The sequence below is a fragment of the Vicugna pacos genome, chromosome 1 (genome assembly GCF_048564905.1).
Source record: "Vicugna pacos chromosome 1, VicPac4, whole genome shotgun sequence".
NCBI lineage: Eukaryota > Metazoa > Chordata > Mammalia > Artiodactyla > Camelidae > Vicugna > Vicugna pacos.
Window position 1 is genome coordinate 41,148,051 of NC_132987.1, and position 27,905 is coordinate 41,175,955.

General features: G+C 38.9%; 1 protein-coding gene across 17 annotated transcripts in view; it reads right to left on the reverse strand.

Moving 5' to 3' along the window:
- The window catches only part of MECOM (MDS1 and EVI1 complex locus), a 587,526-nt gene that overhangs the window by 40,885 nt on the left and 518,736 nt on the right, over window positions 1-27,905 (reverse strand). For 8 of the 17 annotated variants that reach the window (XM_072960611.1, XM_072960650.1, XM_072960604.1 and 5 more), the window contains 3 exons: window positions 17,315-17,449; window positions 5,297-5,399; window positions 1,627-1,843 (listed from right to left, as the gene is read on the reverse strand). In XM_072960611.1, coding sequence (XP_072816712.1) covers window positions 1,627-1,843; window positions 5,297-5,399; window positions 17,315-17,449 — 455 coding nt within the window. Of the gene's footprint in view, window positions 1-1,626; window positions 1,844-5,296; window positions 5,400-17,314; window positions 17,450-20,092; window positions 20,198-20,336; window positions 21,360-27,905 lie in introns of those variants that run through there. The other 9 variants (XM_072960651.1, XM_072960637.1, XM_072960638.1 and 6 more) reach the window with 5 other exon arrangements.

The window sequence follows — 27,905 nt, forward strand, 5'->3', positions numbered from 1 at the left end:
TTGGCATTCAGCAGAGGGGACACAGGCTTAATCTTACACCTAGTCACAGTGAGAAGCTTTCTCCCCCTAAGAGGTGCTGCATATACAACGTTCGAGGGTGTAGTCTGTGGATGTTTACTTTACAGTGCTGTCCTTTACCTTTGATAACAAAATAGAAGAGAATAGACTCACCCTCTGGCATCAGAGCTTTCGCTTTACAGTATAAACACTTTTCTTACCTGTTGGTATTCATTAGTTTCATTCTGGTTTCTAATTTGGACACAATAGGTTTAGGAGGTGCGCTGTGACATTTTTAACTATAAATCGGTGTTTTACAAAACACAGATCGCAGATTTATTCTCTCCGTGGATTTATATCAAGTAGTAAAGATGAGCTTAAAGGGTGCTGGGAAAGCGCTGTCAGTCCTCGAGTGTTCTCTCTAATAGCTAAATTAGGCCTGAATTTTCAAGGCTAGAGAGATTCACTCTTCGGACTTGGTCTCCTTGGGGGAGGGGTTACACCTGATGCCCTTTTAGCCATCTGTGCATTAAAATGAATGACTGCCACGTGAAATCCTTTCCCGTGAGGAGAGATGCAGGGCAGTCAACAGAAGTGAAACGGAGGAGGAGGAAGAGGAGGCCCTCAGGACGAAAACAAAAAGGTAAACTGAAATAGGTGGAGTGTCCAAGACAAACTGTGAGTAATTCACACCGTTGAGAAAGGCTCGTTGACACACGGCCGTGCCCATTTGAAGAAAGTAATGTTCCGTTGAAATTCTGATTATAGGTTCCAGATTTAAAAGCAAAGTAATGAATGCAATTATTAAAATTGTTTGTGGACCAAGGCAAAAAAAAAAAACTGTGAGGTAGAAGCAAACAAACAAAGAAAAAAACTTGTTAGCTGGTTAAACACTTCTCTGATCCGAAAGACCGTTTTGTAGCCTAATTATCAATACAGTTTTCAAAACACAGGTTCCAGGGTTATTGTTTTCTTTAATAAAAATAAAAGTGTTCTTGAATTAAGTTAAAAAGGCTGTAAACAGTTAATACATCACGGAAATATGATTTTCATTTTGTTAAAAATAAGAATTAAAGAATCATTTCATTGAGGTCATGTTTATTTTCTCCCTTTTAGAAAAGTCAACATTTTCTTCCCTGAGCATGCTTCTTGTATATGTGTGGAGTTTAGAGACATAGTTGAAACTAAATCCATCAATTATACGGATCTATCAGAAGACCATCTATCTTTCATTAGGACCAGAATAGTCTTTTACTATCATCTAAATGTTTCTAGAGGGTAGCTCTACTGTTTGGTATGTAGTTAGATTAATTAGCCTCATTGTTACTCGCAGTTAGCACTCCTAATTCTTCCTCTAAGTTATGGTTTACTCCAAGGTTAAACTTTCAGTTGTCAATAACCCTGCTTAAATAATAGTAAACATATTTTCTATTTGGCATCAAAATAACTAATTCCAGCGTCACTGCAAGCACTTTACAGGTGAGAACTTCCAGGGGAAAATGATTTCTGAGTGTGTCACTAACACATTTGCCCAGCTGATTGCTGTTCCAAATTTCCCATCAGCATAGATTCTGAAAATTCAGCACAACATTTTCCTGCAGAGTAAATAAACATATTTTTTTTTCTAACCTTTGCAAATCGGGAAAGACTTGGTCACATTCCTTACACTCCTGGATTGAGTGTATCTCTCGGAGGTCATTTTCGCTTTCGAGTTTTTGTTGGAAGTCCTCTTCCACCATGGAGAACGCGGAGTGAGGGGTGCTGCACGGGAACTTCTGGTGGTCCGCTAGCTCAGCCTTGGACTCGAAGAGCTGGTCACAGTCCTCACAGCGGTACTGCCGTTCTTCTGCGAAAGTAATCAGGTGTTACTAGGGCTGGACGACCAGGAAGTGCCGCCACAAACCACAGGCCTCACTGAATTAGGGAAGACATAATAGAAACGATTTGGTTGTCCTTTCCGCCACTTCCATTTTAACGTGAACTAGAAATAGTACATGTAAAGAAACCAGGACAAAGCCTAGAACAATAAATAAGTGCTTGCTTTGGCTTCCCTGCACCCTTCTTATCAGATAAAACTTCATGACTACACCCTTCCAGGGTTTAATATTCACAAGATATTAAAAGTAATAAGGACCGCTCACTGAGCATCATCTATTTCCTCAATCCTGTACATGGATTATTGATATTCCTGAAAACCTGATGGTGAAGAATTATATGTTGGGTATTTATTCCAGCTTTCAGATGAGTGTACTGAAGCTCAGAGAAGTTTGGCAATGAGTCAGGGCTTGTAGAGATAAGTGGTTATGGCAGAATTTGAACCCATCTCTGTTTGAATCCGTACCCTTCTCATTCGGCTACATTACCTGTAGGGTACACGGGACAGAGTCCCTGTCTGAGCCGCACTTAAGCCTGGCTAACATCAGTACACTTGGAAACGCTTTAACATTCATCATTACTTATAGTGGGACACGGCCTGTTTTGGGTACTCTCCTAGGCTCATTCATGTTTCCCCAGGGTCAGGGCTAATAGGCACGGCTTTGTTAAATAGCCAGCGTATCATGAATTTGCACTTTAAATCAGTAAGATAAACAAATGATAACAGTGGGGACTCAGAGATAGCAAGGTGATCAGGTGTCGGGCCGTGATGGTGCACTTTCTGTTCCTTCCACTGAAAGGGTTTTGGGCCACTCGTCAGGCCATACTGCACCTGATCACACAGACTAATCACAGAAGTCTCGAAAGAAGCTCACAAAGCAGAAAGACACCGAGGATGACAACGTGATCCACTACCCCCGCAGTACAGACCTGCAGCCAGTGATTCACTGACTGAATGTTTTTGAGGGAATATTTCAGTCACCCATCGAATGCTAGGCATTTTGCTAAGGAATGAATACATAAGAAACTCAAGGGGATACACAAGTGAATAACAGAGTGGAACATGTTTTACGACAGATGCATGCAAGGGAGCCCAGAGGAATGTGCCAAATCCGTCTATCTTGCAGGAGAGAGGTTCCGAAAAGGCTTGGTAATGGATAATTCAGCCAGCGGAAGCGGGAGGAGGGAGGCCGTTTCAAGCAGTGGGAAGAGCATGGACCAAAGATGAAGGCAGGAAAGGACATGGCGGGCTCGTGAAAGGCAACGCTGTGGGGAAGTATGGCAGGTTTATAGGGTGCACGTCTGGGGGCGATGAAGTCAGAGAGGGTAGCAGGCCACTAGGGGCTTTTTAGGTCCGTGCTAAGATGGGCCACTGAAAGTCGGAACGCCCCGCTGCAGGGCGAGAAGCCCAGCAGAGAGGTCGAATGGGACGTCGTGGCTATTATCCACGTACGATACTGGTTTCTCTTAACTAAAACCAATAATATGGGGGCCAGAAAGGTAAAAATGTTAGTATTCAGATTCTAGGGTTTGTCAACTTTGGACTTAGATGGTTATAACAAAGAGGGAGGTATTCTTAAAATAAATCACCTCAGCTTTAAAGACAAGTTTCTCAACAACATAAACTGGGTAATGGAAATGTTTCCTATAGCCTGTGACACTAGTCACATATTTAAGATCTAAATTTAGGATCTCAGCCAGCAGTCAGGACACAAACAGAACCTCCAAGCCACATGATACGTGGAGAGGCATAGCTTTTAAAGACAGCAAGGCCTTAATTTGAATGCTGACTCTACCACTTTCTGTCCGTCTGATCTTGGCCAATTTACTCAGCCTGATGTAGCCTCAGTTTCCCTATCTGTAAAACGGAAATAATTCCTTTCTTACAGGTTTGATCTATGTCTAAAAGATGAAATAAGTTACTAAATGGAGAGCATTCGATATCTATCATACAGTCGGTGTACAAAGCATGTTTTATTTTCTCTTTCCTAAGAAACATTAAATCCTAGAAGTATGAAATACAAATCACCATTTAAACAATATAAACATTATATGTAACATATCCGATATATGTAAGGATATGGATATGACACATTGAAAATGAAAAGCACCTGATGGGTTCAAGAGTGTTGCAAAGGCAGGTGATTTATGAATGGTAGCCCTAATACAGTAATAGTCACCTCTATTTAAGTTTTCTAGAATAGTAACCTAAGCATTTATACTTTAAAAAAAAATAACTGTTTGAAAACTTTTTACTGCTACCATTCAATGATGAAAGATGCCTTGTACCAGGGAAGGCCCAAGTTACATTTTTTATGATCATCTAAGCACTCCCCCTTGTCAAAGAGCCCTTTCCCACTGGGTCAGACTCCCCATTCAGGCTCAGACTCCACCAGGCTTGTTGACCACTCTGGGTTTCTAAAGCCATTTACTTGTCACAGTTTCTAAGAAGAAAACAATTTCCAAAAGGCTCCCCAAAATACAACTGGTATAATTTATAAAGAAGCAGAATGCAGCTCAGCCAAAGGGAAAAACGTTCAAGTAAAGAGCCAGCCAATAGCGGCAGCTTCCTTCACCGGAGCTGCAGAAGCAGAGGCTGAGGTTCCCCTGTCCAGAATGCCAGACAGATGGGAAGTGGAGTGATCCCCACCGCTCAGGCAGGTGGGGATGGGTGACCCTTCCCAGTGCTCTTTCCAACTATAAAACACTCAAAAGACACCACTAGATTATGCTGAATCAAACCACATTATATTAAGAAAGAGAAATAGGAAAGAGAAAGAAAAAAGCATTACATTCTCATCCCAATGATATAATTCAAGATGAATAAAATTGCCTTTTAATCCTACCTGACTATACATCACTAGTAATTATAATTCTATTTGATCCCACCTTCTTTGATGTAGAATAGATTCTCTGACAAATATAAATTCCTCTGGCTGTGAAATGTCTTCATCTGTACTAGACTCCCAATTCTCATCCCCCAAATTCCCTTCCATGTGGTCACACTGGCGAGGATTTTACTCAGGTAGAAACACTTTTCTCAGCAGCAGAACATTAGATGGGAGGAACAGCTGTTAGATTTATAAAAGCCCAAACCAAGCTCCCCAAAATGACTTTTGCACAGTGAAAGAAAGGATTCTCACCACAGCCTAAGGCATTGACAAAAGGTGTAACTAGGTGATGTCTCAGTCTAATATTCAAAATTCCTTTGACCTCCATTTCAGAGAAGACCTCTGCTTACTTTACCTTCACTGTAGTATCAGCCAGATGGCAAACCAAGAACAGAGCCCCTCTATGAGAAGGGATTTGTTAGAACTGACACTGAGTAGCCGGGGAAACTAACAAATGCCAAGTGTGATGGGCCCTTCTACAGGCGCCATCACCGCCTCCAAGTGAGGCTGACGGTGGCATGGGCGGTACTGACCGTGGATATCCGGCGCCATAGTTTCATGGGGATAGTCTTCACTCTTCATGAACAGCAGGAGCTCCTCTCCCGGGGCGATGTCTGCCACTACTCTATAAAATATCTTCAAAAGACAGGTGGGGTGGGAAAGAGAGAAAGAGAAGTGAGAATTTAAAAGGGCAACATATACACTAAGATAACTCTACACTTTCCCATACCTTAACAAAAATACTCCTTTTTCTTTTCATCAAAAGAACTATGACTTCTTGTTTTATACATTGAAAATGAGCCCTCTGATGGCACATGGAAAGCTGTGACTCTCATGCCGATTCACAAATCTTTTTTTCCAACTCCCACTTCACAAATCAAATTTTCTTAATGCAAGACTTGCTGTGTCACACCCACCCTGTGTAATGTTTAACAAAGCACTATCCCTGCTCTGAATTCCTGACTCTGCCGAACCACACACATACTCATAGAGTTGAATGTGTCCTCTGTTTTCCAGCAGTGGCCCAGCTAAGGGGCACCGTCACCCCCTGCAACATGTCCTTAAAAGGAGCACCTTCTCAGCAAGGTGCTTCTAAGGTCATCGGTTGGAGGGACACAACATAAAGGATCATGACAGCAAGAGCTATAGAGAACCTAGTCAAAAAAGAACATTTGTTTCTTAAAAACTCAATCCCTCTCTTACCAATCAGAAGTGGTACTCACAGATCCAGGACCTGCCTTCATCACCCAGCTCCTGATCCCACTCTTGGAAAGCAGGCATTAGGCCTTCAATTGACTCATTTACCAAGGTTTGGGGGTGGTGCTTATTCCTCTTACTTTCCAGCAAAATGCTGATGAGAGGAAGGGTTTAATAAATCCATTAATGACTGACTAAAAAGCAGTGAGGCCAATGTGGAAAAAACCCTGACCTATAATTTCCAAGAGCTGCCTACCTCTTCCCTGACCAGCTCTGTGACCTTAAGCAAGTCATTGCCCAATTTACGTGTCCAGGCTTCAGGGTTTCTTCATTCATAAAATCATTTAATTCTAGTTTGCAACATATACAAACACTGAGTCATTATGTTGTGCACCTGAAACTAATATAATGTTATATGTCAATTATATCTCAATAAAAATAAGAATTTAACCATGAAACCATTTAAGGTGCTTATTCATTTTACCATAAAATATTCTTGGTTTTAAATTTTATCCTAAGACTATTAAAAAAAACCAACTCTGTAACCAGATAGAGATTACGGAAGAAAAAAATAAAGTTAGACAGTTAACTGGGGAAAATGAGAACAGTTACATTCACACACACACACACACAAGCACAAATACCACCAAAAGCAACAACAACAACAACAAAACTAGGGATTTAATTCTGCTCAGTCTTGATCCAACAGGAAGAAAAATCACATAACACAAATTGGTACACCCTACTAGGTGGGAAGGATTTATTTTGAGAAGACATTCTCTAACTGTAGCTTTTTTTCAGAACCACTTGATTTTAGAAACTGAGAAAAGCTGAGTAATTTAATGTCTTTTAAGCTCAACAGAAACATGCATAACTTTAATTATATTTATCTGTTTGTTTATCTTTCGAAAAACAGAGGACATTAAACATAAGTACGTGCCTCTTCATTCCAGTAGGTGGCTCTGAAGTCCAATTGTTTATTTTTCTTTAAAAAGCCCAGAGCATAAAATTGTGCTAAATTCAAAAAATAACTCAAGGAGAATTTTCTGCTTAGTTTCTTTCCTGTCAAAATAAAATCTTTTTTTTTTCATGCAACAGTAATTTAATGACATCAAGTTGGTTTATAGAAAATAATGCCAAACATAAAATGTTGCTCTGATATGTTATAATTTAAGCTAAGATTCTTTATCTCTATCTACAAGTAGAATCCAGACTGTCTCAGGAAAATTACACCTTGTAATGTGCTGTTTCTATGAAAACCAGCAAGTTTACAGCTTGTATCTTATTAACCCTAATCTTCACATTTTCCTTTCTTTGGAAGTATGCTGAGAGGCATAGTTCTGCTCAAAAAGTTACCAGATTAAAAAAAAAAAAATGAGCGTCCGTTTGCTTTTTTCCCCTAACCCTTCCAGTTAAACGCTTATAAGTACCCCGTTTCATTCTAGAGTCCCATTTCCCCTTAGAAAACAATGGACTTCTCTCAACAGTTTGAATCACCTCTTCTCTTGGCATCTCTCAAAGGTTTAACTTATTAGCTTCCTTTCCAACAACATGTTGACATTTGAATTGTGACATATTAGAACTTTTCGGTGGCTTCTCGGAAATAGTGAGGTTAAAGAGACAACATCCCGCAAGACTGTCAAACAGTACAGTTGTCTCTGTTGGGGAATGCTGCTTAGATACACGAGCCAGATCACTGGAAGAGAGGCTTATGATATCACTGTTTCTTTGGAGTTCATTATTAATCACGTCTCTTTTAATTCCATTTTAGATTTACTCAATCCAATGTGAACAGTCCAAGCAACAAAAGAAAATGATGGATATGTTGTAACTGTATATTAGAAAGACAATTCTCTTCGCCGGGACATAGATCACTACTGTAATTTCCCTTTAAGTGTCCAGATTGTCATGTGAAGAATATTGAGTGCATAAAAAATAAAAGACACGGAAGAGTGTTGATGTTGGCTTTATTTACTGGAGGTAAAAGGTGACATTCCAGGCCACGGAAGGCAAGGCAAAGCAGAGTGGGTTTTAACTTCAGGGTGTTCTTTTCGATTTTAAGTGAATTTTTATGGTGCTCATGAAACTGAGGTTTGAAAAGAACTGGCAAGAGCCCGACGTAATGAGGGCAGATTCTGGGCAAGGTTCCTCCTATCGGAGTAAGAATGTGCCTCGAAGTCCCATCTACCACCCTTACAAATCCAGTGGTTTTTTTCCAAGGTGTTGCTACCACTCGCCATCTTCACTATATCTCATCTCTTCGGATCTTAGAGAGACTTAAGTAAAATTATGTTTTTTCCTCCTGTAATTATGATGGCCCCAAAGTATGATCTGAAAACTTGAATTCAGCAATGTCTACATACAAAGCTGGTTTACATTCTAGCAATAAATACACCAGCAGGCGTCTGAGAAGTGAGAGGAGTAGTTTTAATGAAAACATAATGACAGTCTGTTGCCTCAAAGCAATTTTGTGGGGGGATGATGGAACGTAATCTTGGAGGAATCAAGCCTTTCAGAAAATAAGAGATCACATCTATGCTTTTACGTGATAAAATAGGTCTTTTGGCAAATGAAAATATAACAGAGGAGAGAAGTAATTTATGCAGCTTCTGCAGGGTTGTCTATTAAGTATGACTGGCCACTCTTAGACAAATACAATCACAATGTCTTTAAAATCAGTGTATTCTCCAAATTTTGGCAACATTGCAGTCCTGTGAATTAATGGCATCTGAGTTATGTATGTGCCAGAAGCAGAGACGCTACTAATATAACCTCTCTGGTTTTGTGCTGGAGAGAAATGGAAGGGAATCAGTTACTCTGTTAAATTCCATAAAAGAGTTAACAGGTCTCTTCCATCAGGGGGTTTTATGGAAAAAGTTATCTGGAACCAAAATAAAAATGTGTTGGATCTGGGATCTTGTGATGAATTCAACTCAAGTATATAAAGAGGGGATCAAAAGTCTCAAACACTTAGAGAAAGTTGGATTTGATACAAAAGGGTTGTTGATTTATTATTTTTCTCTGTCTCTCTCAGATCACTCTATTAGAAGGGAAAAACTCAATCCCTCCCAATATAAGGTGAAAAATTAGAGGAATGGGGCCTTGTAATAAAGAAAATAGGATTATATGGGAATTCCATTTTTTAAAAAGTCAATAAATATTTTAAAACTGTGTTAACTCTGTTAGAGTTTTCTATTTGGTAACTAATACACCAAATTCCAGAAACACAACATCTTATGAACATGACCTAACTGTCCATACATCTGAAACTTTCAGAAGTTGAGGTGGTCTTTTTATTTTATCATGTAAAAAAATTATTTTTCAAATGTCTTGCTGGACTCTTTTTAATTTTTCCAGAAAGCTGTATTTCTATCCATTTAATATGGATATTATATCTGGACCTCTGAATACTTCATTTATAAGAATAAATGTTTATAGTAAATGTTTTAATAGATCTTTTGTATTCTTTTATCTTTAAATTTTGCTAAAATAGCACACTAGTGAAATTTCTTAATATTTTTTTTTAATTCTAAGTCATTCAGATCTTTGAAAATAAAACTAGAAATCCTCCGAACTGTTCACTTCTACTATTGGTGAAATTCACAATTTAAGGCGTAAATATAATATTATACATGTATATAAGAATTGCTCTAAAGATAATTATTTTATCTGATTTATTTTAATCAAACCTTGACATCAGTTCCAAATGCCAAAAGAATATCCATTCAATTAGTATTTGCAAAGCTACGCTAGGGCTAAAAGGCAGTGGTGATGTAGATTTGCTTTAGCAAATTTTTGAGCTATATTTTCATACAATGCTATATATAACTATATGTGTGCTTGGATATGTTATATATTTTATATGTGATGTATAAATGTGGCAATGTGTATGTTTTAGGGAAATTTTAAAATCTGCATAAGATAATAGCAATCTCACATTTTATATATTAACATAAATTAATATTTAATGACATATGATTAATTCTAATTTATATCATATAAGTTATATGTATTTACAATTTTATAAATTACATATTACAGGTAACATATGTTATATATAATTATACATTATATATAGTCAGCACTGGGATGTATCCCATGTTATTAAATATTAATTTTCTTTTGTTATTTAAGTCCAAGAAGACAGCCACTAAAGAGAGTATGGACACATAAGCATTCTGATAGGAAAGTTAACAGGCTATAAAAGATTTTCAGATTAATTCTATCTTATACTGTCAGAGGCTGTGTTCAACCTATTCCTCCATCAAATTGATGATGCTACCATTTGTATTTATAGATGGTAATAATGTGGGTTCTTGTTTATTATCCTATAAAATAGAAAAATCTAAATAATCTGTCAGACCAAACCTGCTGTCTAGTTTGCTATGCTTGGATCGATTTAAAGTGTTAGGCTTGTACTATTGAGACAGCAGAAAAATTCAGTGCACAAGAGGGAAAACAAGAAAGAAAACAGATCATTTACTTTTAAAAAGATGAACAAGGCCTCATTGTTACGAATCCCCGTTTATTTTTCCTGGTCAAGCACTGGAAGTTTTATTTATGCTTAATAGACTGCATTTGGCATGTCTAAAAATGGCAGAAGTGTGAATTATGAGTGACCTTCAACCTCTGCAGGAAGTTGTAATAATTGAAATAATAGAGAAATGTACTCCCTGCAAAATCTGCACTGCGAGACAACTTTTTCAGACTATTGCTGTCTTTTCACTCTGAGGCTGACAGTTGATTTCTTCCCCTTCCAGCTCCTAACATTCAGCCCGAATGTTTTATTTTCTATAGCTTTATTCAGTTTGCCAGTCTCAAGACTAGAAAAAGCTGAATGGAACTTTAACGTTTGGAGGGTGGGTGAGAGCAGAGGTAGGTAACAGTTCGCGTATCTGAACAAAGTCAACATTTGATATTAACACATCGGTCAGTCTTGGTGCTGCAGTGGTAACATCAAGTCCACAGAGACAATGTGGGCACACGTGTTGGCTTTAGGAAACACCGTCTGGACCCTTGATCTATCCGTAGCAATGGGGGAAACTCCAATTCAGGAGGGCAAGAGTGATGTCAAGTTTTGGCCTCTGGAAGAAGGACCCTATTACACATTCTGATCCTGATGAGTAAGAGATGAGGAAAAGTGTCTCCAGCAGACAGAGAGACTGATGACAGAATGTAAAGGTACGTGTCCAGCAGAATGCAAGCACTATCATGGCCGAGCTTTGCCAAAGGAAACCATCCTTAGCTTCTCCAAAGACATAGTATCCCCTATTTGTCTTTAGGGTAACATCTAAAGACTAGAAAATATTAACTGTGAAATATCAAATACTGTCTTTTTATATTTGCTTCCGAAGTGAAAACTATGTATCCACTGCCTATTTTTGGAACAAAAATATTAATGGAGGAGTTTTCTCCCACCCCACATTTTTAATTTCTTTGTTAATAACACAAAGAGAAAGCCAAGTATAATTTACTGGATGAAACAGAGAGAATTGACTGTTGGTTCCGATTTGCAAAAAATAGGGCAAGTGATAAATAAAGGTCCACTTACTATGGTACCTGGAGCCTACAGTGTAACCAGCCTGGAAACCTTGCAAGCCGCCCTGTGCAATAACCTCCAAGGAGCTCTCTACAGACCCTACAAGAAATATGCATTAGCCACCTGTCCTCAATGTGGCTGAAAATGGATCATTCTGAACAATTTCTGAATGCTTGGGAAGAGCCCCATCATTATATGATGAGAAAGCTAAAGATCATCCTTGGGGTTTTTTAACTAGGCTAGAGGATTTTCTTGTGTTCCTGACCAACACATCTTCCTCCTTGATGGCTTGTCATGCATTCTGATGACTATCTTTTATCTTCCAGAAATAGCTAGAATCTCGTGTGGGTGTGATGCTTTGAGATCTCCCTGAATGAAAAGTGTTGCATGCATGCAAACATTAATTGCTTTAAATGTACACAGAATACTTCAGATCATCCTCTTTTTCCAACTTCTGCAGTCTGTGCATCTTAATAAAAACTCCTAGCCTGTGTAGTATTATGGCAGCGTTGTGTTTGGGGAGTTATTATACGAGGGAAACTTTTTTTGAGGGGGATGCTATTTGTTTTATCACATAAATATCAAATGGCAAACTATGTCTGAGACAGTTTCTTCTTTGGGTGAAGGAAGTAACTTATCAGCCAGACAACATCCCCCCAAAGTCAGCTTAGGCACCGTTCACAAAGCCAGTCTCTGGGTATTGCCAGCTGGCATTCATCTTAAAACAGCAGAGCATAACTTTGGTATAAAAGTGGAACTTGACTTAAAAGCAAAGCAAAGAAAATGGCCAAAGCCAATAATAATTTTAACATCAAAAGAGGTCATAGAAAATGTGGACAGAAATACTTGTAAAGGAAGAGCAAATTAACAAATGACCTGACGGTTGACGCAAACATTTTTAAAAAGTAGAAAGTGGCTGAGATCTTACATTTTGCTTTTACATCGCTGGTCTTCCCTGCTTTTTTGCACAAATTGCATTAATTGAATGATGCAGGAATACAGTTTTTTTCCCAGTAAAAAGCCAAAGAAAATAACTTGATAATTGAGCCCATAAAAAGCCTGCAATAATAATACTGTTCTAGTGTCATAGCAGCCTGATAGAACCACGGACGTGGAGCTGAGGAGAGGGACGCGGGTGTGCCAATTCAGCCATGATGGTCCTGGAAGCAGTTAAAAGTTTATAAGGTAAAGCACAAACGAGAACAATGCCTGTTCCAACTGCAAACACTGTAGAATCTTGCTGCTGTTCCTCAACCACAAGAGAGCTGGCAGAAGCCCCGAAGTCAATTCTGACATTGTATTCTCTGAGGGGCACTCGCTCTTCTATATTCCTATTGCTTCAAAATACACATCAGGAATTAGATAATCTCTTATCGACACATTTCTTTCTCTTCAGTGCGAACAGAAGACTTCTCTTATTCTACTTACTAAATACCAGCTGTCAAGGGCCTGTTTAAAAATGAAAGGACTTATCACCTTGTGTAAATGACAAGATTAATAATGTCTTGAGTTTCTGAGAACTTTATTCCACTTGTAGACCATGTTAGGGCAGGCCAGCAGTTGGAATGAAAAGGTGTTCCTTCCTATGATGCAGAACACACACATATACCTATAAAATGTTACCCCAGAGTACACGCCCAGGTCATTCTAATTCTCAGGAGTGGAAGGACAGGTCCTGGTAGGTCTAAGTAGTCCCCTTACACGAATTGGGCCTTACTGGCCTGTCTGATGACAGCCAACATGGTTTCACCACGAAGAAGTATTAGAGGAAGACTTGTGTCCAGAGAGCTATTTTGCACACACACAACTTGTGAACATATCATAGATAAAAACTGGCCCGATTTGAGGTACCTAGGGGGTCTGTGGGTCCTCCTGCCTTTGACCTAGATGGAGGGTACAGCAATGTGACGGTATGAGGAAACTTATCAAAGGATGGAGGGAACGGTAGGAGCAGGGTGAGACCAAACCTAAAGCAACTGCTCCATCCATTCACTCATTGAAATGGTTTGTAAAAGTAAGATATCTACAAGACGTCAAAGGAAAGGACATCAAAATATCCAAATTAAAAAAAAAAGTCAGTAAATCATCTAGATGTTTGGCCTCCTTGACATTAAACACATGGGTGCTTCCAGAGGTAACTGCAACCTCTGAAGAGTTAATAAACCGTTTTCACGCTTCCTGTGCATATCTGGTCCTCTTGAGGACCTATTCTGGAAAGAACTTTCATCATCCAACTCTCTGCTTTTGCTCCTGCCCTGATCTATCTCTCAGCGCCAGTTCTTGATCCTCAAGTGGGACAACTTTAGGCTGTTAAAATGTACAAATACTGAAGCATTGTCTGTCTCCGTAAAAATTTCCAGCTAAAAACTGTGTCATAGCAGTACAGCCATGTAACACTGTACAGAAAGTTCAAAGAGGAAGGGGAAAAAATAATTAGGACGTCAAGGGTAAAGAGCCTTGGGTGTTTTTAATGGATCCACTATTTTATGACTTGAGTGTGACTGTGGTCTTAATTTACTAGTGTCTTTGGTGTGGCCTTCTTTTACAAAGATAAATTACTATGGTTAATACAATACTTTCAGGAGGGAACAAGGATATCAGTCAGAAGCTGCAGCTACTTAGAAATTATGGTTTAGCAGGTATGCCAGTCTTTTAAGTATTTCTATCTCCAGAAAAATCACTGTAATAATTTTGAAAACATGAAATGGAAAAGACATCTAAAAACAATAAACCCGAGTCTTCCAGGCAGTATTGTCAAGAAAGAAAGCTGCCACAAAGCTCACTCTGGCCAGGAAAAAAAAAAAAAAAAATCTGCAATAAAATAGTTCAGAGAAATCTACTGGAAGATTTAAGCTCAGGAAAATCCCCTCAAATAAAATGCTTATAGAGAGGCATTAGGAAAATGTTAATTGATTAGCCTTTGTTTTTATGATACAAAATAGATTACATCCTTTATCCACTTTACCTGAAAATCAAAACCCTTGCTGTTTCTAAGTAGTTCTTCACCTCCCAACAAATCAGATGAGTTTTATCCTGTATACGTGTTTTGACTGTCTCAGTGTTACCAAACTGTATTATCATCTTTAGCAGACACATTTATTCTCTTTTATAGAACTCCTTCACATCATTAGAATACTGATCCAAATTGACTAAACTTGATCTTTAATATTTGAATTTTGAAAAATATGTATCTTTGCAAAACTAAAACCATAATTTAGACCCTCTTTTTTGTTTTTGGTCATCTTTTTCCTTCTTCGTGAGATGTCCTAATTATTATAACTACTAGTTTGCAATTGAAAGATTCCTCCAAAATTCTTCCCTTTTATAGTCCAGGACTGATTTAGAATTCATTTTATAAACTTGAGCTCTATCTAAGAATCAGAGCAAAAAGGAACACTTTTCACAGTTCCTTGTAAAGTGCTTCATTTGCTTTTGTGTTGTGCAGGTGAGTGGACGCTGTTAATGTTTAAGAATTACTCCTGATCCAGGGTCTCTTTTTGTATCTGGATATTAAATAATACCTCACACGGTGGGAGCCTTCATCAGGTGATGAGCTGTGCTTATTCACCATTTGGCAACTCCTGTTCCTCATGGAAAAGAGGGTGGAAAAATAGACCTAGAGAAGCTCTTTAGTCAGCTCTTTTATCACTGTACCCAGTCCAACATTCACCTTTCAAAGCTGCCTGGAATTGCTAGTCTTAATTGGTTTTTAGAAATGTACAAACCTGCTTATAGATGAATATGTTTATAATATTTGCATACACTGTTTGGGTGTCTGTTCTCTTTTGTCATGTCAGCTGGGTTAAGTGTGACTGTATGCATATATGCCTATCACACAAATCTGACTTTTGCCTCTGACTTTCCTCTCTCGTTGTTTATGCGTGAACTTACTTAACCATGTAATGTCAATTTCACAATTACGTTATTTGATATGAACTCTGTTACAATTTTAGATTTCTGCCAACATAATGCATAAATTTAAAGTGAGAAGTTACAGAAATAATAGTTTATGTCTAATATTGGCCTTTTATGTTTTTCTTGATTAACTATTTTCCCTGATTCTTCAGTTGACATAGGTAAACATGCTATTCATTGAGATGTGAGGCTAGCATTCTTTCAAAAGCAACGCTTTTCACAACGTGTGCCTCAAAACTATGTGAAAATTATAGATGCCTACTGTAATAAGCAATTGATTCATACTTAGAAACAGCAAAATAGTTTCCCTTTTTAATGCAATCATGATTCCCAAGGAAAAAAATATATTTATTATAAAGTATCAGATGCATAAATATTAAATGAAAAAAGGATTGGCCACAAGTCCTATTCTTAAACCATCTTTTCACTGATCCTACAACAGTTTTATCTGTCTGAGGAAACAGCTCCTATTGTCAGTAAATATGGATAGCAAATAATTATTATGACATAATTACATTATTTCATCTTACGGCTGCCTTTTGAAGTCCACCAGTTCCTTTTTTAGGAAACATCACACACACAATTCACTCATTTACAACACCTACGTATTTCCCACATCTACAAATAGTCAGTGCTCAAAAAATGTGCATTGTTGATGGTGACAGAAACTCATATGACAGACCTGGGATATTTTCTGTGCACAATCAATAGCTAATTTAATAATGTTTTCCTTTGTCAATAACGCCTCTTGTTTTCTTCCGGCAAGGAGAAAAAACAATTGATTGGTTTATTATTTTTGATATATGTTGAAGATTTTTAAATGATTCCCATTTAAACCTAATTGTATAATGTACTACCTCATACAGTTTAGTCAGTAAAAATTGTCTGGTAGCTGGTAAAATGCCAAAGAACAATCTCATAGCAACAACTGAAATAGTCTTAGACCATATGACGCTAGTACTACTTACTAGCTTTCAATTGGAAACATCTTAATTTAAACTTTTCTTTTTCTTGGTGGTGATTTTCCTACTAGATTTGCCAAGCCACCATTTTAATACAGTCTTTGAAACATATTTGATTTAGGTCACCATTGGGTTAAAAGAAATAAATTATGATAACATAATTAAATTCTAACCCAGTGATGTTTATAAAACAAAAATTAACAGGTTGACCTTCTCTTCGTTTTAGGTACTGTCATCCAAAGTTACAAGCTTCATAACCTCCCTTTACTGAGTGCAAAATATGTTTCATGATATTTTCATGATCTTGTTTCATGGTTATTGTTATTAAAGTTAACCTCACTGCATGGGCCTCCATAAGGCAATTTCAAGCAGTGATATTTTTGAACTTTTCACATAAACAACAAAAAATGCATTTGATTCAAAAGTGTTTCTCATTATAATTAGGCAAATCAGATGCAAAATCAGATAAGTTCGCACACAGATCCTACATATATATCTACCTACTACTTAAAATAAAATCTATATGATCTTCCAAGTGTATCACTTCCAATTTCTGCATAAATTAAAATTCACAAAGTGTTCTTCACTAGCTCAATACTTTCTTTGAATATCTTTCTATTATGATGGCAAAGAAAAAAGGCAAAAACCAGCTAACAATAAGTAGTATTCAGCTTTTAACTAATTCAATCACACTCAGAAAACTAAAGCATTTATGAAGTCTACTAGCACAAACTGAATAAACTCCCCAAAATAGAAGTACTGAAAGAAAGTAGTACTGAAAATGACTTTATTCTGCATCTTATATTTGGGCATTACCTTTTACCATATCAACAAACAGGCCACAAGGGTCTACTGCAGCTCACTGTTATTTTTATTCTTCAGGCTTCACTGATACTTTAGTGCTCTCAAAGAAAGACAAGAAAATCTTTACAACATACCTGATCATTTATCTGGCATGCAACGAGGTTGTGTTGATCATAACAGCCAGCGAACCTGATGTACTTGAGCCAGCTTCCTACATCTGGTTGACTAGCATCTATGCAGAACTTCACATTGCAAAACTCATCTAAGATCTAGAAGGAAGAAGATGAGAACAATCAATTTCCATATCAGTTCATTCATTTAGAATGGTTAATTACTTGAAAATATTTCATTCAAATGTATAGTTCCTCCTTTGAATCCTTAGAAGAAAAAAAGTCCAGACAGCATGCATATGAATAAAGAAGGAATAGTAATAAGTTATCTTGGAAGTGGCAATGTACTGCTTTTTCAAAGGAACAAAGCAATTGTAAATTATTACAAAAACTGATTAATTGGTTTCAAAAAATGCTCATTTCCTTGTTATGCATGAATGAGTGTTACTGCCTTAATTTTATCCAATGTGATTTTTACAAAAATAATATTGAACAGTATATAATAATATAATATTTCTAAACTAAATAAGTCAATATTTTAGGCTCAGATAGTCTTCCCTTTTAAGTGTGTATGTTCACATTTTTTGCCCTTTAAATTAATGCAATTAAAAACTTTAAATATTGTTGTTCCTTTTCAGTTTGCATTGCACTACCATGAAACAATTAAATCACACCCTTAATTGAAGAAGATAATGAGATTTGTCCCATTGATGTTTCTGATGAAACTAAAGAAAAACAAGTGAAAATAAATCATCGGTAAACACTCATGCAAAATATGTCAACCTAATGTTTTGGTTAACACATGCCAATGCATATTTCAGTTTTACATATCATAAGCAAAATACCAAAACTGGCTTGTGAACAAGTAAAAAATACATAAAGATGTTGCAATAAACTGCCATCATTATATATGTTTGTATATTGTTATTTTTCATGAGATTTTACATTTGGCCTACACTAAATAGCAATCACTACTTAGGATGCCTATTAAACAGAGATTGAAATGGGAAATGTCCATTTTTAAGGTTTTGTGTACTTTGAGGCTATTCTGACTCACTAGCAGCAGTAATGTTTTAAACATCAGTATTAAAAGCTGCAGAGTTTTTGATCTGATGGTGAACAACTAGAAAGGCTGGTAATGTTAATGTCAATCAGTTAACGCAAACTTGAGGAAGTTTCCTATCAAAGACTAAACAATATAGTCTAGAACAGAAGGTAATGAATTAAATAATCCCCACAGAACCCTGCTGTATCTATACCTATAAAAGTTAAAACTAAACTCGTGGGTAGATAGACCGAAAGCAATTTTGCACAGAATTCAGGTAACTCAGTTGCAGATTCAAGTCATTAACTCACCACAAACTTCAAGAAGCAGCCCAGTGCTCTGAGGTCTCTAGTCAAGAGGCATTATGAATAAGCCTTTGGCCATGAGACAATTAAAGGGCAATAAGTTGTCCCACAATTTTAAAAAGAAAAACTGAAACAGAAGATAAGGATAATAATTGCTTCACACACACACACACACACACACAAAGCAAGTCTTTTTCCAGGACACCTCTTCACAGTAACAACAAAGCGTCTACATTAAATACCCTCTCTAGTGAGAAGAACAGATTTTAACAATTTCTTATTTATAAAATCACAAACTTCAAGTTGTTCTCTTCAACTCTCAATGCTGATCAACTCAAATGGCAACTGGAGATTCCCCCCTCCTTGGATGTCTAGAAGGAACATAAATAACAACAGCAGGGCACACTTCAAACTCTAGCAAAAGGTTGGGATTGTTGTTTTGTTTTTTGGCTTGTTTGGTTTCTGGTTGATCTGTGTTGTTTGTTTTCTTGACTAGCCAAAAAAAAAAAAAGAAGAAAGAAAAAGAAAGGCAGTTCTACTGACACACTAGAGAAATATTTAATGAAGGAAACAGGGTGAAGTCAGTGAAATGCAACACCAGTTCCATTTCATATTTGCAGAAAGACGTGGAAAACTTGTTAATTTCAAAGTCAAAAATCATCTATCCCCTTAGCTTTCTAGCATTCCCTTTTTGCGGGGGCAGGGAGTTAAGTATTGCATATACTGCACATAAAAAATCTAGGTGTAATTTTATTCCGTGTTAACATTATTGCCATTGCCACTGTCAACAGTGAAATTAATTTAAAAACAGGTTCATTTCCAAAGAATATCTTTTTACATATATGTTACATGATTATTCAAATATTTCACCAACATATTAGCTTTCTTACTCTGCATATTCTTGCCCCAAGACAAAAGCTTAAGTTTCTCCAGAAACGTTTTCCCTCCTGGGTGAATTATTCGCTTTTGATTTGCTAACAGAACTGCGTTTGTCTCCCAAATGTCTTAATCGTCTCGGAAATCTCAAATAAAATAAAGTAACAACACATCTTCCGTCATTTCATCTAACACACTCCTGTGTTTTTAAAAGCTGTCAAGTTCCAAAGATAGCTTAAAAAAAAAAAAAGAATTCCCTTTAGGTGGACTTTAGAGAAAGGCCCTTTCAAAAAACCAACAGCAAAAAGAAAAAAAAAAAAATCCCCACAATCTAGCCAAAGGGTCCGAATGTGACTTTCTCGCGAAGCAGCACACGATGTTGGACAGCAAAGCTGTTACTTGGCAAGGTGGAACTCGGCCGAAAGCGGCTCCAAAGTCGCGTGGCCGGTGCCAGGAATTCAGATTTTGGCAACCCCACCTTCTGCGTCCCTGATACCGACGGACAGACACACGGAGGGAGGGGAAGCAGGGGAAGAGCGCGAGGAAAGGAGGCCGACAGCCGGCAGAGAGACCCACCGAAGGCCGGACGACCCACCCCGGAGACGCGTCCAGACCGCACCGTTGCACAGGAGGAACAAGGAAATCGCCAGTCCCAGCGACGTAGATAAGCACAGGGCTCCGCGAGACTGCGGGCAAGTAGGAAAAGAAGGCTGGGGGGCGGGGGGCGCCCCGGAGAAGGGGTGCCAAGGCAGGAAACTGTCCGAAGTTACAAACTATGCGCATCGCCAAGACTTTTTTTTTTTAAAGTGAGTTCTCTTACCTTCAGATTTCTATGGCCTCAACTCAGCAATAAAAGGCAATCACAGAAGAATTAAACAAAATAAAAGAATCAGCAGCCCCCAGCTTTCCTGCACGAAAGTCCTTTCACACGATCCCGAGCCACATTTCGAAATATTACGAAAAAAAAAAAAGCCTCGCGTCTCGATTTCCGAATGGTCTCTGATAACTTTGTCCGTCTCTAGGATCTGCTTGCCAGGACCACGCGTTTCAGATTTATTGTCCGCCAACAGTGTATTTTTAAGACCAGAAATGAAGTCTCCTCTCGTCTGAGTGACCCGGGTTTGGTGTGTTTTGGCTTTTTTCCCCCTTCCTAAATGAGCTCCGAGCTATTCCTTCTGGTTCACATCACCTCCCTCTTTTCTCACTTTCTCTTGCTCTTATCAGCCCGATGTGTAATGAAAGTTATCTGAAACCCACTAAAACTTCTTCCACTTCTCTCTCCCAGTTCCACGGGGGGGTTGGGGGGGTGGGGGAAAATACAGGCAGGAGGAGGAGAGTTTGAAAAGGTGGGGGGCCTGGGGAGGCGAGGGGAGCTCTAGCCCCCTTTCTGATCCTCAGCTGCTCCTTCCCCGGTCCTAGACCCTCACGGGATCGTCCCCTTTCGCAACTCCTAGCTCAGCCGCCGGGTTTCTATTTCATGGACTGTCTCTTTAAAGAGGATCTGCTCGGCCATCCAGAAAGAACCCGGGGCGAGGGAGAAAGGGAGCTATCTCCCGCCGCCCAGAGTGATCGGAAGCCAGACGGGCTCCTCTTTCAGTAAATTTTTAAAGTGACAGCAGCCTCCTCTGGCGGGAGAGGTCACAAAAAGGTCGCCAAGACCCAGTCCTATAGGGACAGACTGATTATGGATGCGCCATCCCCCTTAAACATGTAGATTTCTCCGGGTAAACAACCAATGGGGAGATCTCGCCAGGCAGGATTTCTTTCCCCAGGGAAATATCCTGTGTTTCGGTGTCCTGAAAGCACAAGAGTAAGTGTGCCTCTGTGTGTGTGTGTGTGTGTGTGTGTGTGTGTGTGTGTGTTGGGGGATGGGAGTGATAGGGTGGAGAAGTGCTTTCGGGGTGTGAGGGTGTGTGCACCAAGGCTGGGGGTGGGGCGCTGCAGGGGGCGAGGATGAGGTTAGGGTACAGAGACTCTGGCTCACGCTAAACAGAATTAGTTCAGAAATTCTCAGAAAATAGTAGCCTTAAAAGTTGAAATGGACATTTCTAGTTTTCTGCCAAATATTTATTATTATCACTGAAATTCGTACTCTAATGTACTCCCTCTATTATTATAGTTAGGTGAGCAGAAGAGTGTGGTACTTTTTAAAACGGATTTTTCTTAGAAGAAGGAATTGAAAAACCTGAAACATTATTTACGTACAACTTGCCCAAGTAGTGTATTATGGGCTAAAAGAGGTTGACGATTGTCTGGTGAGTTTTTGCCATATTCTCTGATACATTAACTAAAATATCATGAACGCCCCAAAGTGTAATTAAGCAATTTGATAACTCAGATTATTTTTTTAAACTTTTAACATCACGAATATTGTTTGGAAGGATCAGCACCATACGGTGATTCCTAACTTTCTAATATATGGTCAGTTTTTATCAACTCATTTCAGAAACAACATGGGAAGGAAGAATATAGGGAATGTGTGACAGAATAAAAGGGTCTAAAGATTTCCTTTAGCCAACCTTGGAAATTTTAGCAAAATCCTTCGGTTAAATGGAAATAAACGCTTTTTATCACAAAACTCCACTCATAAAAACAAATGAACAAAACCCAATTTTTCAGCTCAACAATGGAAAGTTAAGCAAAGTAAGCGAGTCAAGGGACACTTGGGGGGAGGTGGAGAAGGAGGGGATGGAAAGCGCGTTTATGTTAAACTTCATCTGCAAACGGGGACAGTACAAGTCCCTTTTTGTTTTCTCCAAGTACAAATAGACGTGTAAATCTAGTAGGTCTATATTTCCCCAAAATGCTGATTTAAAAACAAAAATAGTAACAAAAGGGAGGGATGTGGGGGGGGAGAAAATGACAAGAGGTGGTGACTAATTCGTTTCGGGGGCCTGTTATCTGTGACATTGAACTGTTATTTCAGATAATGGCCATTGTTTGAGGGAAAATCGCACAGCAGTGGTAGGTAGGACAGGAAAAATCCTTTGTAAATAACCTAAAACCCGGTCAGATATTCCCATAGAGTTCGGCGCTTGAGAACCTTTAAGAGCTCCCGGTTTGCTGCCATTGATTTCCTGCCCTTCCTCAACTTGCCCATTGTAGGAGCCTTTTTTTTTTTTAATTTAGCCATAAATTGGACCGGCTCAAGCTATGAGCTGTTCTATTTTCTTCCTGTCAGGATGAGGGATTTGTTTTATGATGCATTGTGTATTAAATACAAGTAATCTGGGGAACCGATTGCTTCAGACAGTGCGGCCTGATCAGGGGGTCTGAGAGCTCAGCGCCCCAATCCCCAGCCCTAGCCCCTGGCCCCCACCTCCTTGCCCTTTACAAAGCTGTTCTGAAAAGGAGGAAACGTCGGTGGATAAACAAAAGGTCGCATGGAATCAGTGGCAGGTCCTGGCTAAATTAAGATTTCGTGGAAAGGGCCTCCAAGTTTTTTTCCCTTATATTGGGTTCGGGTGGGGGAGGCGGGGCGACTTTCAAGGTCTGGGTATTTGCAGGTGCGTCATGACGCCGGTAGATGGCGTTGCGCCCCGAATTAAGTGGCGGCGCCCGCGGCTCCAGCCACCCAGGTGAACCCTCTGCCGCCCGCCGGGCGCGAGCAGCCCGGCTCTGCCCTCCGCCTCGCGCGGGATCCCGCGCCTTCCCGCGCCTTCCCGAGCCTCAGGTCCGGACGAGTGCACCCCGCAGTCCAGAACCGCAGACACCGGCCTGAGCTAAGGCTATTTCTACGTATGAATTTCTCTTCCCCAAGTAGAGCCAAAAGAGTTAACACTTTCTCCCTAGTCCTTGGAAGATTGATCTAGAGAGATAAGGGGTTACTTGGCCTCATCATTATTATTTATTAATATTATCATCATCAGTCTTATTCCCTACTGAATAACTTGCGAGAAAGACTAAAGGGCTTGGGCAAACATCAAATCTCAATGTTTCTTTCTCTCCGCTCCCGCTCCCTCTCCTTCCCCACCACGCCCCCTCTACTCTTTGATTATATAATAACTTCATGTAAAAGCAATCACCTCGCTTTTTCCTGACACGACTTGAAGTTTAAAAATAGGGTCCTGAAATCCCAGAGTAGCTAGAAGGGCCTTATTTCTCATGAAAGGGGCCTCTGGCTATTCAAATAATAAGCCTTTAGGAGAAGACCCTGACCTGCCTCCCCTGATCAAAATTGACGTGGAAGAGGAGATGGAGGGCTGGAGGAAAAGGTTTTGAAGCAGGGCGGTTTTCTCCCCGGTTAGCTCGCTTTCCATCAGGAGGTTTCTAAAACAATAAATAAATACAAGGAGACAAATACCACCACCAATTCCCTTTATTCCCCGGGATTTCTGGTGAAATCTGTTTACAGTAGTTCCCAGTTACAAATTAATCTGCAAAAGCCGCTGTCTGCTCAGCAGTAATCAGTAACATGCGTGTTCTGCAGTGTTTAGCGCTGCCCTTGAAATGGGCTATTAAAAATAATGGTTTTACTATAATCTCAAACCAGCTTTAATTTGCAAACATGTATCAGGACAGATGATCTAAATATTAAGGGGACCAACTAGGAGAACATACAGCAACAAATGTAAAGCTTAAAAGCAGAACATCGAGTGATTGGGCAGCAATGTCTTTTTTTTTTAAATCATATTTTAAAAACATTTTCCAGAAGGAATGATTGTTTTTTTCTGTCCTGTTCTGTTAATTGTTGTTTACCAGGAAAAAGGCATTGGAAAATATGAGGTTTGAGTGTGAGTTGATAGATTTTCTGGGAGCTGTAAAGATCCCCCTTTGGCTGATGGCAGGGCTGGGGTGGGAGAGGTTAATGTGTTTTCTTCCTGGTCTGAAAAGGGCATAAACCCTCCTCAGGCCCCTTCCTTCCTCCCCCCATCTGCACAAATTGCAGAATCTTTAACAGGCTCAAAGATTTCCAATAAGGCCACTGGCTCTGTCTTCATTGTGTAACTGTTTATTTAAAATAAGTCAATATATTAGTTAGAGCAGTAAGAAGTTAGTGCTCCAGTATTCAAGTGATTCCCATAAGACTGTAAGCTGATGCCTCTTTTAAGCCTTAAACTTCATGGTTGTCCCAGAAGTAAAAGTTCTGCTAATGGAGACCCTATGGGCATGGTACATTCCAGCACATCATTAAAGGAAAGAAAAGCAGTCCAGCCAAAGCCAGATGAAATGACTGCACTGTCCACTTTTAATAGGCTTCCTGTGGACAAACAGCCCTGTAACACTCTGCAGAGGACAATATTTAAAAACAAGACAACTTGCTGGCAGTTTTCAATACCATAAAGTTAATAAAGTATGTTCCCATTCACCCTGACATTATGTTTTTAGTTTATAGAGGAAGGCACTTTATAACCTCAGCCTAAGTAGAGTTCCCTTAATTCTGCAGCTTTGGGTTTCTTGAGGAGGCTAAATATACACTGAACAGCAAGCCTGACATTTTTGTCTTAACACCGTTTTTGGTTTTTTGGGTTTTTTTTTTTGTAGCTTTTCAAGAACATACAAGTGCATTTTTACATTTCTCAAGCACAGTTTCATTCATGGAGATCCTGTGAAATCCTGTTGCATACAGTGCATGTCAAGAAGCATGAAATAATCTGAGAAATTGACATTTGGCTGAACAATAACTGCTTGCTAATTAAATTAGCTTCCTGTATGGATATTGATGAGTGTTTAAAAAGAAAATCAATGCTTCCTTTTCCACGTTAGAATCGGATTTTGTAAGATCTTACCATTTAATTGGGACAAAGATAAGAAAAAAATATAGGTGTATCTTTAGGACTCAAGAGACTCCCCACTGATTCCTGCATATAAATATTTCTCCCAATACGGAAACTCCAGTTTGTCTCTCCTCTTTCTTTCCCTCCAAATTCTTGACCACCTACAACTTTTTCTCTCAAATTTTTTCTACTTAGTAGAGTAAACCTGTAATGATGCATCATGTTTAAGTAAAAGAAACTAGATCGGAAAGCCATGGAATCAAAGGTAAAATTGTGTTTAATTTTAATGTATTTATTTTAATCAGGGGCATATTCTACAGGCTTGGCTCCCTAAACTTGAAGGTGTATTCTGTGATGCTGGCTGGGTAGACCCAGCAAAGCAGTTGCCGGCAATAAGAGTTTACAAACAAACAGAGCTCTGAGTGACCACAGTCATCACACATTACCACTGCTCAAGAGAGATATTTCTGGTCTCTCTTGATGGACTTTTTTTTTTTAATCTATGGGAGTGGGAAGACTTAAAAAAGGAAAAGAGGAAATTAAAGGTAAAAAAAAAATGTAAATAAAAAATTTCCCTTGGTCTGGAAATGGGCCCGACTGAAAGCATGTTAATCTCCACCTCAGTAATTTGGTTCTCCAGGAGAAGACAGAAGCCCTGCTGCTGTGCCCTGCACTTCATAAATCACATCTTTATGTGGACAAGGTCAGGGCACCTAACAGCTCAGACATGGGCCTTTGCAGTGGCTCGAGGATTCAGGCATGTTTACTCTCCCGCCCGGCTCTCTGAGGAGTAGTCCAGCACGCTTCTAATTACTTTTGATTATTTTCATTTGCTGGGGTCAGTCTGGCTTGCCAGGACTGCTGGAGGGTTGATTTCCTACAAATCTCGATGTCTTTGTAGGACGGCCCTGTGTGCGTTCAGAATTAGCACCCCGTTATTGTGCCTACAGCATGGGATACCTCATAACAGATACTGTGATAGAAAAGTTTCCCCAGTGAACCATTACCTACTTCCCTTTTTATTAATCAACTACACAAACGTAATCACCTATCTGATCTTTTTTAAAAAATGCAGACGACTTTCTTAACAGTTGAGTATTTTATAGGATATTTGGCCAGGATGAAAGCAATTTTTTTTTTTTTTTGCTTCGACTTTAAATGTATTTAGTAATGACTAGCAGCTCTTTGGAAACTAAGATGAAATACTTCGCTGAGACAACAGCTCTAGTGAATAAATTATTATACTCAAAGATTTATTTTCTAAACTCCAATTAAGGCTGCCATATTTAAAATATTTTTTGTTGGGCTATTTTGATGTATTTCAGTCCTAAGCTATTACGCTGAGTGGTTATTTTGTGGCTAAAGCAAGACAACAACAACAAATTTATACCAAGTTTAAATGAAAACACTGTGATAAAATAAAAACTTAGATAAAATATATTGCAGCAAAATTTTGGTGGAGAAAGAGAGACAAAAACACCACTGTTTTTCTCTTTCTTATCCACCAAAAGTAGAGATGTGTAATATGATGATGCATATGCATTTAGAGATACATTCAAGAAAATAAAAAGATGAGCAAATAAATATTCATAAAGCTGAGAATAAATATTCACAAAAATACATAACACATTAATCTGATTGTTCAGATTATAACCGTTTTTAGATCACTGAGCAAAAATGACTATTATCTTTTTTATCATATAGAAGATGACTTGGATCTTGATTATGATTAGTCTCAAAAAGCCAAATCCCTTCATTCTTCCTAACTTTAGATCAAAGAATCATGGCACTAAATTAAGGAGTCTGGAATTAAACCCCACTGCTGGGAATTAATTTTTTTTTATTATTTTATGAATTTAAATTAATTAAATCTTTCAAGACAGCATTTAGCACATTATGTAATAAATCCAGGGTCAGCTTCTTTCTTGAGGCTTTAGAAACACCATTTCAGATTCATGATCATGTGGAAAAAGTGAGTTGGAATACCTTTCTCTGCTTCTGTCTCCCCTCCTAGCTGTGTGCCTTTGGGTAAGTCACTTAACCTTTGAGTTGGTTTCTATGATAGTTTCATAATATCAGCCTAATAAGAGTGTTGGGAAAATAAATTGGGTAATGTGAGCATGAACTGCTGTGAGTTCGTGGGAACAGGTCAAAACACTGTAAGTTTCACAGTTTCTGTGTTTGTGTAATGGGTTAGAATGGACTTACGTACACACATAATGAGGAAGATAGTCTGGTTGATATTTTGGGGAATGGCAAGGTCTAAGTATTTTTCTATCCTCTTTCTCCCATTCCAATGTCAGCTGCCCTAATCCTTACCCTGACCTATGGAAGAGAAGAATTTTAAGAAAAATGTTTTTTTTCTCTCAAACTGTGCTACCCTCGAAGATGTCTGTCTCTGGCTTGCAGCTGAGTTTGCTCTGTCCCCCCGACTGTGTTCTCTGCCAATCAGTAAGAGGGAGAATTCTGAGATGGGGGTGAAATACCACTGAGACCCAAGAACCCTAAAAACCAGAGTAGGGGCCACACACATACACACTGGACTAATCTTAGGCCAGTATTTGTCATCCAGGCCCAGAAATTTATTCTCGACAATGCCCTCTGGTGGCCTGTACCGGGGTGGGGAGGCAGGAATTGGGTTTATCTCATTTGCCCCTATTGCCCAGAGCCTG